Source organism: Notothenia rossii (genome assembly GCF_949606895.1).
Source record: "Notothenia rossii genome assembly, chromosome: 9".
Classification (NCBI taxonomy): Eukaryota; Metazoa; Chordata; class Actinopteri; order Perciformes; family Nototheniidae; genus Notothenia; species Notothenia rossii.
This window is the reverse complement of record NC_136907.1, coordinates 39301219-39316519: the sequence shown is the minus strand read 5'-3', so window position 1 is coordinate 39316519 and position 15301 is coordinate 39301219. Positions and strand designations below refer to the sequence as shown.

Here is a 15301-nt window from a genome sequence, read left to right as displayed (position 1 = left end):
CAATATGATTCCAAATTGAGAAGAACATTTTTGATAGCTCAATCGTGGAGGTCGTAAGCTAACAGCGAATAAACCATTTTTGACGATTTACATGTCGCAAATGACTCCAAACTACTCCAAATTACTCAAATACAGTTGTTCCAATATTCACGAAACGCTATATCTACATTACTATTATGATTGCACACATATTTCAAATTGCCTTCCATTAGCCCCGCCCCCCAAAAAGTTGGCCATTTTGAAATATGTGCGTTTTTCAGCCATTTTAAGCACATTCTTGAAAACTGCTCCTAAGGGAATGATCAGAAAAATTACAGTCCAGGAGAAGTTCAGCCCCTATCCAATATGATGCCAAATTGAGAAGAACATTTTTAATAGCTCAATCGTGGAGGTCGTAAGCTAACAGCGAATAAACCATTTTTGACGATTTACATGGCGCAAATTGCTCCAAACTGCTCCCATATAGTTTTTCCGATATTCACGAAACGCTATATATACACATTACTATTATGATTGCACACATATTTGAAATTGCCTTCCATTAGCGCCGCCCCCCAGAAAGTCGGCCATTTCCAAAAATGTACGTTTTTCATTCATTTTGAGCACATTCTTGCCAACTCCTCCTAGGGGAATGATCGGAATAATTCCAATCCAGGAGAAGTTCAGCCCCTATCCATTATGATACTTAATTGCGGAGCACATTTTTGAAAAATCACTCGTGGAGGTCTTAAGCTAACAGCGAATACACAATTTTTGACAATTTACATGTCGCAAATTGCTCCAAACTGCTCGCATATAGTTTTTCCGATATTCACGAAACGCTGTATACACATTGCTATTATGATTGCACACATATTTCAAATTGCTTTTCATTAGCCCCGCCCCCAGAAAGCTGGCCATTTTGAAAAATGGGCGTTTTTCATGCATTTTTATTACATTTGTGCTAATTCGTCATAGGGAAATGATCTGAATAATTCCAATCTAGGGCAACTTAAGCGCATATCCAATGTGATGCTACATCGCGAAGGAATAGTCGATCGCTTGAACATGGAGCTCGTAAGCTAATGGAGAATGTACCATTTTTGACCATTTATGTCACAGACTACCTTAAGCTACTGAGACCTGCCTGTCTGCCTGCAACATCAACTCTCTCGCACGCGCGCGCGCGCGCGCGCACGCACGCACGCACGCACGCACGCACGCACGCACGCACGCACGCACGCACGCACGCACGCACGCACGCACGCACACACACACACACACACACACACACACACACACACACACACACACACACACACACACACACACACACACACACACACACACACACACACACACACACACACACACACACACACACACACACACACACACACAATATCAGTGTCTCGAAAACACATGTTGGCGACTGAAAGACATCCAGTGTTTGGTCTTTTCCGGAAGCATCCTACAGTGTCTCAACTGAAAGAGGACCACAAACACACACAAAATATAATGCAATTTTGAGATTTGGGGATATTTATCTCCCATTCTTTCACTTTTTCTGACATTTTCAACACCAAACATGTCTTTAATGTGTTTAGTGAACTACAGCAATCTGAAAGCCTGTACATTATTTATATCACACTTTATCAGTATAAACATGCAGGAAATGACTTTTTTAATGCAGGATTTTCTGATTTATGGCGCAACACAAAGATATTTCACTCTGTGCAAACTTTGACTCTAATATGTCAACAACATGAAACAAGAATATAAACCTGGCTTTATCCAATGTTCACACAAGAGTTCTCCATCCTGAGACGTCCTTCATCTACACTGTCTCAACTCAAAGAGGACCAGAAACACATTAAAAATATAATAAAATGTGGAGACTTTGGGATATTTATCTCCCATTCTTTTACTTTTCGGGCCTTTTACAGACCAGACATGTCGTTGATGTCAATGTTTACCAAACTACCACTTTTTCTGAAAAATGCATAAAATTATGCAATATATTTTAAATACATGGTTTATACATGTGATTACTGGGGTTCCATCTCTTCTGATGACCTAATTTGGGCGTGCACATTTGCCACGCGCAAACCTACCTCTTTTGGATTTGGAAAGGTTGGCATGTATGCTATACTTGCACTGCTTACCGTTTTCATACTTTATATATCTTAGCATATTCATACACTGTTAATACTGCTCACAGGCTGCTGTGTATATCTAGTGTATTCATACCCCTCACTGTTTATTCATCATTCAATTAATTCTATATTTTATTCTGTAGATTGTGTACATTACTTTTCACTTTACTGCTTGTTGCACCGTTAGAAGCTAAACTGCATTTCGTTGTCTCAGTACCTGTAATCGGTGCAATAACAATAAAGCAGGCATCTTTATTGTGGCCTCAACAATCAAGTTCTAAGTAGTGCAATATGAAATAAAAACAACTACACTCTTTTGGCAGTGTTGTGGTGCCGAGAGATGGGAGTCGGAAGCGGGGTATCAAAGGTACAAGCTAGACTTTTATTTAGCATCTGAAAACCATTGTAAACAACATCATGCCCGGGGAAGCGAAGACCGGCGGAAACAGGAAGTCCGGTTCACTAAAATGTCCGTGCAGAACAATACCCCAACCCATAGATCCGTGGGTGAATAATGTCAATCACCACAGTGTACACATTAACAACAACTACACTATTTTGGCAGTGTAACAATTAAACAAGAACTACACTCTTTTGGCAGTAATTAATTAGATAAATAATAAACGGTCAGACTGACACTGAAGACAAACAAACTATTTTCAGCAATCAATCTGTTTAGTTGACTCTGGGTGACATGTGGCGATTTTAAAAAATCGTTTTTTGGCTGTTTAGATGGTGTTGCTCCATCTGGGTCACTGCCGGTGGTTGAGACGGTGGGGTCTTTAGCGACTTCAGGAGATCGGCATTGCTGTTATTCGATGTGAACAATGCTTTCTGTCCTGCATACAGTTTACATTTGACCGTAATATTTTGTGCGTCCTTTATCACCACAAATTGAAAATAGTGGTTATATCTCCAAGTTGTAAATGCGCTGCTGCTCTCGCTGATACTTGCATCTGCCATAGTGTGTGTGTGCTGGTGGTGGGCGTTGCCGTGTATGTGTGTGTGTTACAGTGACGTTCGGTGAGGTTCATGGCTGGTGAGGCACTGACTCTTTCAGAGTCAGATTTACAAATATTATATTTGTACCTTAATCGAAATATTCGGCTATTTTCAAAAGCTTTTTTAGTCTGATGCTTCGATTCATTTTAAACAGATCGTTCAACAAAAGGATACCCAACATCTAAATATTGGATTGTTCTTTCTTAGAAAGATCCCATTTTCATTACAATTGTGGTCTTACCTTGACTTGAAGATGAAGTCCATGCTATCCTTCTGGACAACAATCTCTATTAGTTTTTTGTAAAAGTCCTGCTTATCTTCCTGTAATTTCAAAAGTCTAGTTTGTTGTTTGTGTCTACCGTCTCTGCGTAGAATAACAGTAGCAACAAGAACCTGTGGGCTCATGTGCGCCCCCTTCAGTGCGGCAGAGGTTATGGCTGCCTCTCCAGGTGCTTTTTTCATTGCCGTTATATGATGAGACCAGCGAGCCTAAATATCATATATACGTGAAATAAGTTATTTAGAGACTATGGATGGCAAGAATAAATGTAATAAAGGGATCTATAAACATTACATTGGTGACATACAGTGAGATGGTAACAGGCATGCGCTTAGGGCCCGCTTTCCAGCCAGTTCCTGTGGGGTGACGCATTCTGAGGTGAGGCAGAGCTCATCTGTGCCTCACCTCACCCCACAGTAACTGGCTTGAGCGCGCTCACAAAATAAGTGCCCACGCTAAATTAGTGCCCGCGCTCTAGCAAGTTACTATGGGCTTACGAGAGGCAGAGCTCGTCCCTGCCTCACTTCTCATCGCTACCCGTAGTTGTAGCGGTGCTCGGCACATTTGTTGATTTTGACTTTAAAAAGCGATTGGAATCATACATAAATCACACTTACATCATAGATCAGTGGAGACATTTTATTATTATTACTATTTAGTTTTTCTTTAGTTGTTTTTCCGTTACATTGGAGTATGACAGGTGAGGCTCTGCCTCCCCTGCCTCCCCTGACCGCACGTCGCTGGTGTGTTAGCCTTAGCATGTGTTTGTGTGTCTGTGTATTTTCCCCATAAGGCAAGACCCGCCCAACTCTGTCTCTGATTGGCTTACCCTGAAATGTTACCCCGCGTTAACCAATCATCACTCCTCTCTGCTCAATTTCACTTTTCCATGGTACTGTGAGAGGACATCGCTGTATTCGCCTGTAAATTACATCCGCAGGGAGATTCGGTTCAGTTGGATCACATAATGTAACGCAGTAACGCACCCATTTAAATCACAGTAACTATAACGGCGTTACTGAATGGGAATAGTTAACTAGTAACGTTATTAGTTACCGCAAAAGGTAGTTGTGTGCGTTAGTTTGTAACACGTTAGTCCCAACACTGGTAAACACACACCTGATCACCTGAGAGCTGCCGTTTCATTCAGACTGTTTAAAAAAAAAACACGGTCTGATTTTAACAACTAAATGTGTGATTGTTATAGCAGTAATATTAGACACTAATAATACAGTAAACTATTAACACTGTACATATTATTGTTTGCCTCTGGGATTAGGATTATCGGTAGTGAGAGCCGTGCTGCATTTTCCTCCGGTCGGATGTGATATAAAAACAAAGCGATTATTTTTGTTGTTGTAAACTCACGTGGATTAAACTACATGTATTAGTGCTTTCATTTCAATTCGCAAACATATGATACATTAAATGATCGTGAGGATGATGATTGAAAATCGTTTGTTTGAGCCGGGCTGCATTTCCTGATGAAAAAACATAGCGATGGTTTTGTACCTACACCTACGTGAATTAAACAACATTATTTTGTTAAATAAAAACATGGTGATGTTTTGTAAATGATTACATGTCTCTTATTTAGCAAAGAATATGATCCCATCCGTGACATATGGATCTTAACAAATATCCGCTATATCAGACACCTGTAGATCTATCAGCTGTTTATTTCACATGAGTTCCAGTGTGGCAGCTTTTCACGGCTCCCCCTGGTGGATCCATGATCCATTGCAGCTGGTTTCATTAACATTACATTTATTTATCAAGGGGGCGTATCAAGTCCTGCGGGGGGGTTTTCCTTTTCAGCAGGGGCCCACCCCGTGCAGATCACGGATCCGCACGGGTAGGCGTCTGAAATGAAACGCTACATCTGTATGGTAGGGCTAACCCATACAGTGGTGGGGCTCAAGTCAGTATTTGCAATGTAATTACATACACGCTCCCCTTGACAGTGAAACGCCATGCGTGAGGTTTAGATTATTTCCCTGTCTCAATCCAAATTGAACTGTATGAAATAAAAAGGTACATTTGTCTTTTAGTAAATAAAAAGGGCGAACTGGAGCCAATCCTGCAATTTCCCGACAGGTGAAAGAGTTGACATGCTGAAAACCCAACCCCTGCAGGGGGGTCTGGGGGGATTCTCCCCCAAGAGATTTTTTGAAATACTAACATAAAATACACATTCTGGTATTGTCTTGAGAAGAAAAATAAATAAATCTATTATTCCACGACATATTTTAAAAAATGAATGCCATTTTAGTTTTTTGTTACTTTGTTCTGAAAGCTGAACCTGCTGCTCCTCAAAGAGAGAAGAGGGAAGAGGCTGTGTGAATTACTTTACATTGTGGATAAAGGTGGATAGCCCCCATTGTTCTGTGTGTCAAAATGAAAGACAGCCCACACACCTATTAATCATCAAACCGTGGGGTCTTATTTCATTACGTGTTGATTTTCTAGCTAACATGAAATACGTGCATACCAAGTTACTGCTAACAGTGTAGTTCCCCTATATAAACATTACATTCATAATCAAATGAGACAATCTGCAAGAGAATTAGCTATGTTTTGTTATTCTTAATGCTTGTCATTCACACGTTAAGAAAAGACGGACTCCACCGCCGGGACCTAACGGAGCCGCAGTGGGCTAGCTCCGGGACGCCGGCTGGAGCTAGCCCCCTGCGGCTCCGTTAGCTCCGGCGGCCACCACTGGGATAATTGGGTCCCCTATTAACATTTTCTCCCGTTTAGCATTATGGGCGTCATAGCCATAGACTATAAAAGTCTTACCCAAGGCTGAATCGTAAACTAAAATGTATGTATAAAGGGTTACGTCCTTAGCTGGCTAATAAGTAACAAGCTAAGCTACCAAGCACACAAACACCTGTGAACGGGACATGTATAATATTATTATTTTAAACTTCTTGGAAGTTCTGTTAGTACATTCAAGCGCACAGCACAACATTTTAATTGTCTGGTATTTGTAACAATATTCCCTAAAAGGCACAATCACCACGAACACGGCTAAAGCTAAAGGGTCAAGTACAGTAACAGAGCTCTCAAGTCTCACCTTGTATTTATCACGCAGAGATTTCTTTCCAGGGTACCGCCCACCAAGTTGCGCCGCAATTTCTCAAACAAACTAGCACACTCCCCCCCCCCCCCCCCCCGTTGACATTCGCGGTACAGAGGGCTTCATGGGAACTTTGAGGGGAGCCAGAAGTTGGAGTACCAAACACCGCTGCCAAAATCTCACTCTGAACTCTGTTCAAAACTTGAGAGCCCTGCAGTAACTACAACTAACTAACGTTGTAGCCTCTATGGTTGTAGCCTAGCAGAGTGGACAAGTTGCTGTTAGCTGTCAGTGAGGCATGTACATGTCCATCAAAGGGACCACGCCCTAATTTATGCAAAAATATTTAAGGCTTAATATTAATTAAACAGATGACTTGAGAAAAAATTCACCCCCCCAATCCATATTCATGAAGGGGGGATCTAACTATACAGAGAATATGGTTTTTTGAACCACGATGTAATTCTGCTCTAAAGTTGGGCATTTTAACATTGGGGTCTATGGAAATTGCTCCCTTCTGCAGACTGCTCCTACTGGCCACTAGATGAACTGCAGTTTGAGGCACTTCCGCATTGGCGTCCCGGCTCTTCCCCAGAGTTTGCCGCTTGTTTACAACTGTTACACATGCTGATGTAACGTAAATGTTTCCAACTTGGGATCAATAAAGTATGTGTGTCAAAATGTGCCTCTAAACCTTGACAAGTGCATGTTTCAGGCTTATCAATTAACAACAGGAGGGGTCACAAACATAAGCTGTTAAATAAAGCTCTTCTGACCTTAGCTGTCATGTGGGTATATATTAATGCTGCCCACTATACATTGACGGGGAAGGGGGTAGCAATAAAGATAACACCATTTTACAGCAGCGTCCCTAGCAACCACCTTGGTAACAATGAAAATGTTGTAGGCTATAGACACAATTTCCTGAAGTAATCTTCGTAATAACTAGCAAACTAAAGATCATGTACATCCACTGCACACATAATTTGAAATAGCAACTCATATTTCTTGCATCAAATGACAACAAAACTAATTTTAATGGCCAAACTAACTTTAAAATAGGCATTTTACACCGAGAATAAAACGAAGTTCGGCCATGTTTTTTTTTTTTCTGCAGGACGAAATGTGAAGATCACGTGAAATAGACGCAAGCCATTAGAATGAGACTGGGTTGGAGAATTATAACAACATTAGCCAATTAACAGTTCACGCTTTAACTTATAACGACCACTGATAGATCTCGCGGGAATGTGTATAAATATATATAGATACATTTTCATAACAAAACAATGGGGTTGCTAAGTCATTGCTAGGCCAATTGTTGGAGTTGCTATAGCAACTCCAAGCTACCCCCTGGCGCCGCCCCTGGATATGTTTTATAATGATTGATCATGAAAGTGTTCTCAAAGCTGGTAAAGGTGCAGCTAGTTTGAATGACTTTGTATACTGCAGGGTAGCTTGTGAATTTACTCCAGGTGGAACTAAAGTCTGATTTAACACTTGATTAGATTTCACATCATTCATCCACATCTGTAAAGTAACTAAATGTATTAAATACATGTAGTGGAGTAGAAGCACAACATTTACCTCTAAATGGTGGTGGGGTAAAAGTACAAAGTAGAAAAATGTTGTAGTACAAGTAAAGCACAGGTAACTCAAAATTGCACTTGAGTGCAGTACTTGAGTAAATGTACAGTTACTTTGAACCTCTGGATGACGTACCGCTGAAGCTGATGCTGTCGTTGAGGCCTGGAGACACCAGCACTGTGTTGTACCTCTCTCTTCCTCTCTTCCAGTCCTCCTCCCTCCTCTTCCTCCACATCTCCTCCTTCTGCCTCCTCCACTCCTCCTCTCTCTGCCTCACCATGCGGATCTCCTTCTCCACCAGCGATTGGCTGCTGATGGAGCGCAGCTTGAAGAACGGATTGGAGGAGAAGGTGCTCTCCTGCAGTTCCATTGACACCGGGTCGGAGCTTAGGCAGAATTCTGAAGCGCTGCGAATGATGAGAGTGGAGGTTTCCACGACGATGACGTTGGCAGATGGCATCGCGTCCTGGCTTGTTGGCCAATCAGAGAGGCCCCCGATTGCGGAGGAGAGTAAGCGGTTCCTGGAGGCGTAGCCTGAGCAGTCCGGCTCCAGGATAATGACGTTGTTGGCTGTCATTTCATGGTAGCCAGACCTTGGGAGGGAAGAGGAGCAGGATGGAGAGGGGGAGATGGACAAGGTGGGGGTCCGGCAGGCTGGAGGTCTGGGTGGAGACCGTCCTGTCTGCAGGGTGGAGGGCCTGAACACAGAGCAACCAAAAAGCATCAATCAGCTCATTTTGGCCGAACTTTTTATTAGGTTAAGTAGATAGAGCTTTACTGCAGTTATTGTAAATACTGTGTTGACAAATCTGCTGTTTAAGTGGCCGTGACAGACCTCACCTTTACCTCGCCTACCTCTATTAAGCTTACCATTAATAAAAAAAAAAAAATTGGCTATAATTTGGTTTGATGGAAAGGATGTATGTCTCAATAATGTCTTATCAGACATGTGAAACCAGACAGAACATCCTGAACTCTTGACCTATGCACATTATGCATTTTAGAAGGGGCAAGCAAAGCATAAAAGTTCCACAATTCTAGGAAGGCTTTGTGGTTTTTGACACCTTGACAACGGTTACAATGGTTCAGGACAACAATGCACACAGGATGCAGACGGACTACGTAAAGATTTGAACCAACTTCCTGGCCAGCGAATCGTAGAGACAAGCTGTCTCTATTGTCTCTGTTAATAAATTAAGTCTCTGTTCATAAATTAAAGTATAAAGTTTGCATATTCGAAATTAAATGTTTAAAGGAAAAAACTTGATTCTAAACATGACATTGACAATGTGTTCTGCTTTCATGAAAAATGTTCATATTCCCTTTTGTCAAAATTGCATATTATTACGATAAGTCTTTATTTGTTTTCTTTTAACTTTACATTTTGAATTTTTCATTAAGTAAAAGTTGAACATTACGTGAGATCCTTCTCCCTCAAAGATAGAAAAGGGGAAACCTCCTGATGCAGAGAAGGAGGAGGCAAGAGACTTTAAAAGATGATGTGTGAAGAGAAACAGGATGCCTTTAGAGCTTGGGGGAACTTTTTGGAAGTTTAATTCTGGGTCTTGGCTCTTGGGCCCTGGGCCCTGGGCCTGGGCTCTTTTAGACCACTCTAGGACATTTGACTTGTGAACCTGTTGCTTTTGTATTTTGACTTGGTGTCTTTGTTATTTTTGGGATTCTTGTAAATCCTCTATTTATTTATTTGTATTCCATAATAAAACCGGTTTGTACTTTGTACATTTCGACCCAATTCCTGGTCTCTCTCATGGTCTCTGAAGGTATCAGCTTGGGCTTAGAGTCAGGTAAGAACACCCTTCCTTGGAAAAGGCTGACATTAGTTGATCATTTGGATTTAAATTGTTTAAGGGGAATAGGAACCCTGCTAAGGTTAAACTATAGTTTCACATTGGTCACTGTGGTTGATGTGGTTTTGATTGATGTTAAAATATGACATATGCTCTGCTGATGTGGATCTGGCTGGTGATGTCACTGCTGTAATATTAATATTTGACTCTGGCTGGTGATGTCACTGCTGTAAAATTAATATTTGACTCTGGCTGGTGATGTCACTGCTGTAATATTAATATTTGACTCTGGCTGGTGATGTCACTGCTGTAATATTAATATTTGACTCTGGCTGGTGATGTCACTGCTGTAATATTAATATTTGACTCTGGCTGGTGATGTCACTGCTGTAATATTAATGTTTGACTCTGGCTGGTGATGTCACTGCTGTAATATTAATATTCGGCTGGTGATGTCACTGCTGTAATATTAATATTTGACTCTGGCTGGTGATGTCACTGCTGTGATATTAATGTTTGACTCTGGCTGTGGTTGATATTACATTTGCATTGTTTTGATTGATATAACTGGGGATCAAAAGTGGGGTTAGGGATTGTGGGTTCTGAAGCTGCCCTAATTACCAGGGAGTCTCCCAACGACACTGGGTTTCTCCTCCAGGGGCAGTTTTGATACTGCTCTGGGGTTCTACCAGCCCACCAACACCTACTGCACTACACAATGCCTTTTGCTATCCTGGCGGTCGGACATCCAACGCTTTAGCGCCTGAAATAAGTGATACGACGGGCTGCTGGTGTTAGAGGCCACACTGTAAGCACCCCCCTAAGCAGATTACGTTGATCTTGCGTGTAGATTCTGGGGGGTTTTGAAGTCCTAAAAAGATTGGAGATTCTGGGGGGTTTTGAAGTCCTAAAAAGATTGGACGGCAGTTTTCCGGAGCCTTATCAGCACCGGAGCTCGGTATCGGAGACGACCTAGATATTAACGTTAGTTGTATCGAAGTTAGATTCCTTTTCAACTGTACCATATCACATTAACAGTGGATCAAAGAGATACCATCAGGTCATTGTCACCAACTCAGCTGTTCTCAACTCTGCAGGGCAGTTTAGCCTCTTTTACCTCTTTGTTTTGTACTACCAGCCTTCAGAGTCACGCACACACTGCTAACAGGAGGCACTGCTCTGATAAACCCACGACACACCGCCTGCCATCAGCAGAACGCACACAGACAACGTTGATGATAAGCTGGTGTATAAAGTGGAGCATTTAGAAGAGCTAAAAAGAGACATGTTTCTTAAAAGCAGATATGAAAGAGAGTGAATATTGGACTTACATTTACACCAAATTAAAATGTGACTATGCTGTGTCTTGGGCATGGAGACTGTTTGCTAAAGTGTTAGCCATAACTTTATAAAATGTCAAAGATGCCTGCTAGTAGAAAAGATAATACACCTTTAAATATTTCTTTCATCGTACTTTCCCCAAAGAGTGACTCTGGCTGGTGATGTCAATGCTGTAATATTAATGTTTGACTCTGGCTGGTGATGTCACTGCTGTAATATTAATATTCGGCTGGTGATGTTACTGCTGTAATATTAATATTTGACTCTGGCTGGTGATGTCACTGCTGTGATATTAACATTTGACTGGCTGTTAATATTTGACTCAAGCTGTTACTAATAGCAGCTTGAGGACTCACTGTTGCCTAGTGGAGAGGCTCTCAGTGTTATTATGTTCAGTCAGAGGGGGCTGCTGACTCTAGTTTGACGCGGTCCAGTACATGTTTGGCTTCATATCAAACTTCTACTGAACACAGACTCAACCGACCTGGTCATACTGACACAATATATAATGATGAGTTACATATTGTAACCTTGGTTATATAAGCACAGGCGGAGCCCTCTACTGGACTCTATGGGTACTACCCTTAACCAAGCTATGCGAGCATTCACATACTGAGTTGCAAAAAACGTAGCCGGCCAATCATGCAGTGTGATGGGTCGATGTTGTTGAACGACAGGGTGTTTATCCATCAGGGCTCCACTGAGTGGAGTGCCTGAGTGAAATATAACGGTGGGTTACATATTGTACCCTGGTTATATAAGCACAGGCGGAGCCCTCTACCTAGGGGCCCTGTCTTTCCTATGCCGCTCGCTGAAAAGGGTGTAGGATGACAGGCAGGAGGTGTAGCCGCCTTATATACTGTGGGCCTGCGCGCGCATTCAGGTAGGCTCGCCCCGATTGGCCGGCTACGTTTATGCAACTCAGTATGTGAATGCTCGCATACCATGGTTAAGGGTAGTACCCAAAGAGTCCAGTAGAGGGCAGAGCCTGTGTGAAATGCACACAAAAACATAACTTGGAGAGATAAATAAATACAGATATGTTATTTAAAACCACCTCGAATATGTTGTGTTAATGTTATGAAATGTTTTCTCATAAATGATGCGGTAAGCAGGAGGACAGAATTACGTCTAAACTGACGCCGTTTTGCATTTCTATAGGTTGTAGATACGAGCATGGTTTAATATACTATCACGTTTAATCGTGTTTTATGCCATTTGCCAAGACTTGATAAGTCGCTCGTAAAACACAGGAGGTATGGAAACTAAGAACACCATATGTGGTAAACAGCTGGGACACAAACCACCAAATACAAACAAATAATTCAGATCCAGTCGTCATGACTCCACTCCAGAGGGATTCCCCGATCATTTCTTACAGTTTCTCATCAAGGGGGTGTCTCCTGTCCCCGGCACAAACACACTGCCTGAGGAAGTTTAGGCTATGTGTATTCTTTTTGGCATTAACCTTTTTCGGACCGCTTATTTATTTATTTTGGTGACGATCCGACCTCCATGCTGCTACTCTGGATCAAACTGCATCCACCAAACAATATGATTTATCTCGATCCCAAAAATAGAATGAGATGTCTTTTTTAGCTGTTTTGTCGTCATTTCCTGTAATCTTCTTCATAAAGTCAGTCAAAATGAATGATTGAATGGGCGTTTCTTTGACTATGTATAGCCAAATATGGGTGTTACGTGAAGCCCTCAAAAGCTGCACCGCATTTCAAGTCGGTTGTGATTTATAAAGGGAAACCGGCGTAGGAAGTGCTGTACGCACTTTCCTCACCGGTACGCAATGTTTGGTGAATCGGAAAATGTCGGAACATTTCTGTCCCTATTTTTTGGATTTCTACTACGTAAGCAACCTTCCAACGTGAATCCTGCGCACGGCGTTATCAATGAGGCCCCTGATCACACTCTGCCCAAAGCTGCAGTCAAAACGAAAGCATAAGCTTTAATCAACTTAAAAAATAACAACATTTATTTAGTATAAAAAACAGCAAGAAAATAGTTGTTTAAGGACTAAATAAAGAAATGTCAGAAGGAGCATTTTTTGAATTATTTTTCATTGATTATCTAGCTCAGTTTGAGTAGTATTCCTATCGTATAGTATACACCTTTACAAGTATAATACTGAAGACAGCAACACAATGTAAACATTTCAGTGCAAAGATCCCATTCATTTATCTCTTCTAACTTGGGCTCTGTTTCTGGAGGTAACCAAAGCCTATGTTCAGTTTTCCTCCAGAATAGTGAAAACCAAATACAACCCATCCCCCACTCTTCTTACGGCCCCTACACACGGCGGCGTGCGTTGAAGCTTGCCGGCGGGCATGTCTGACGCTCGACCAACAACCAATCACATGAATCTCCCGCCCCGGACACACAAGCAGCGGTTTGATTGGCTACAGCTTGTACTGGCATATGATTCGACTGGCTGACGCTGCGTCGAAGCTTAAAAAGTAGAACATTGCTCTACTTTTGAAGCGAGCAAAAGCTACGCTTTGCTCCCACAATGCAGTTCGGTGAAGCGTGACATCACCCCATTCAAAGTGAATGGGCAGAAGCGTTGAAGCTTCAACGCACGCCGCCGGCCGTTACGGCCCGTCCACACAGTGGCGTGCGTTGACGCTTCACCATTCCCTTTGAATGGGGTGACGTCACTTTTTGCCGAACTGCATTTTGGGAAGCGACGCGACGCGTTGCTGGCGTTGCTCGCTTCAAAAGTTGAGCAATGTTCAACTTTTGGCGCCTCGGCAGAAGCTTCAGCCAATGAAATCCCGTTTATGCAAATCTGCCAGTACAAGCGCTAGCCAATCAAACCGCGTGTATGCTGGGAGAGACTATTCAGGTCATTTCCTCATATTCCAAAAAATGGAGGAAAAATTCATTATAGCGGTAGTGAATCACCTGGTGCTGTATGATCAGTCGCTGTTCATCTACCGGGATACAAACCGGAGGAGCCAGGTATGGAGGAAGGTGGCAGAGACAGTGGGTGAAACTGGTAGGTTTTCGCCTGTTTGGGGATTTTATATCCAGTTTATTTCGTTTTAACATTGCTATTACTTTGTATGTCGGGGGCGGGAGATTCATGTGATTGGTTGTTGGTCGCGTTGCTCGCAAAAAATCCCCAAGCTTCAGATACGCCCACCGCCAAGCGTCAACGCACGCCGCTGTGTGAACGGGCCGTTACTGCACCAGAAAGAGTGCACAATGCTGCTGTGTAGGGTTTGGTATCATACTGTAGACCGTCAGCTGGATTCTGGTTACCTGGGTATAGCGAGGCCGTGTGAGACCCCGCCCCGCTCCCTGCGGTGCCGCTCCTCTCGCTCCAGGGTCAGCCGGATCTCTCTCTCCACGGCGCTCTCCGGCTCCTCCATCGCGCTGCGGTACGACACGTTGTCCAGGCCCGAGTCCTCTGAACTGGGGGACAGGGCGTGGGCCAGCTCCCTGGGGACTGGGGCCGGATGGATCTCCCTTTGTCAGGACAGGAGAAAACACAGCTTAGGATAAGATGATCGTAAAATAAAAGATCATTTCTGCCACAGGTAAGACCCCTCCTTGTAAAGGTTAAGGTTCACGTGAAACACAGTTCCCCACTGAATCTGACAGCATCTCATTTATTGTGTATCAGCTTGTTCCAGTTGTTCATTGAAATCAGGCTACAGTTTAAAATGTCACACTTAGTGATCCGTATTCAAAGATGTAGGGTAAAGAGAAACCTGATTTGTGAGTTGATATAAGCAATCAAGGTCACATCCCATTCACTGATGCTAATCTGTGTTCTACATTACATTACATTGATTTGGGGACATGAGAGGATTCCTATCTAGTCTTGTTGTTAACAAGCAGTAACCTGAAAAATTACATGTCAATGTAGAGGTGCTTTAACCTGCATTCTCTATAATATCCTGCAGGGGCTGACCCCTGTCTGCAGAAAGAAGTCAAGACAAAATGAACCTACTGTACTTCTCACTTACCTTAGTAAACACTTTCCTAGTACAAGGTTTCACTCTCAATTTTTAAGTCTTCTTCAAAACAGTATTTTCATTTGGTAAAT

At 42.5% G+C, this 15301-nt stretch overlaps 1 protein-coding gene across 1 annotated transcript in view; it reads right to left on the bottom strand.

Moving 5' to 3' along the window:
• The window catches only part of LOC307019866 (uncharacterized protein), a gene marked incomplete at its 3' end in the record, with an annotated part of 55707 nt that overhangs the window by 28888 nt on the left and 11518 nt on the right, over window positions 1-15301 (bottom strand). Inside the window, exons 4-5 of the mRNA XM_079650967.1 lie at window positions 14512-14718; window positions 8222-8784 (exon numbers count right to left, since the gene is read on the bottom strand). Of these exons, the coding sequence (XP_079507093.1) occupies window positions 8222-8784; window positions 14512-14718 (770 nt within the window). The remainder of the gene's footprint in view (window positions 1-8221; window positions 8785-14511; window positions 14719-15301) is intronic.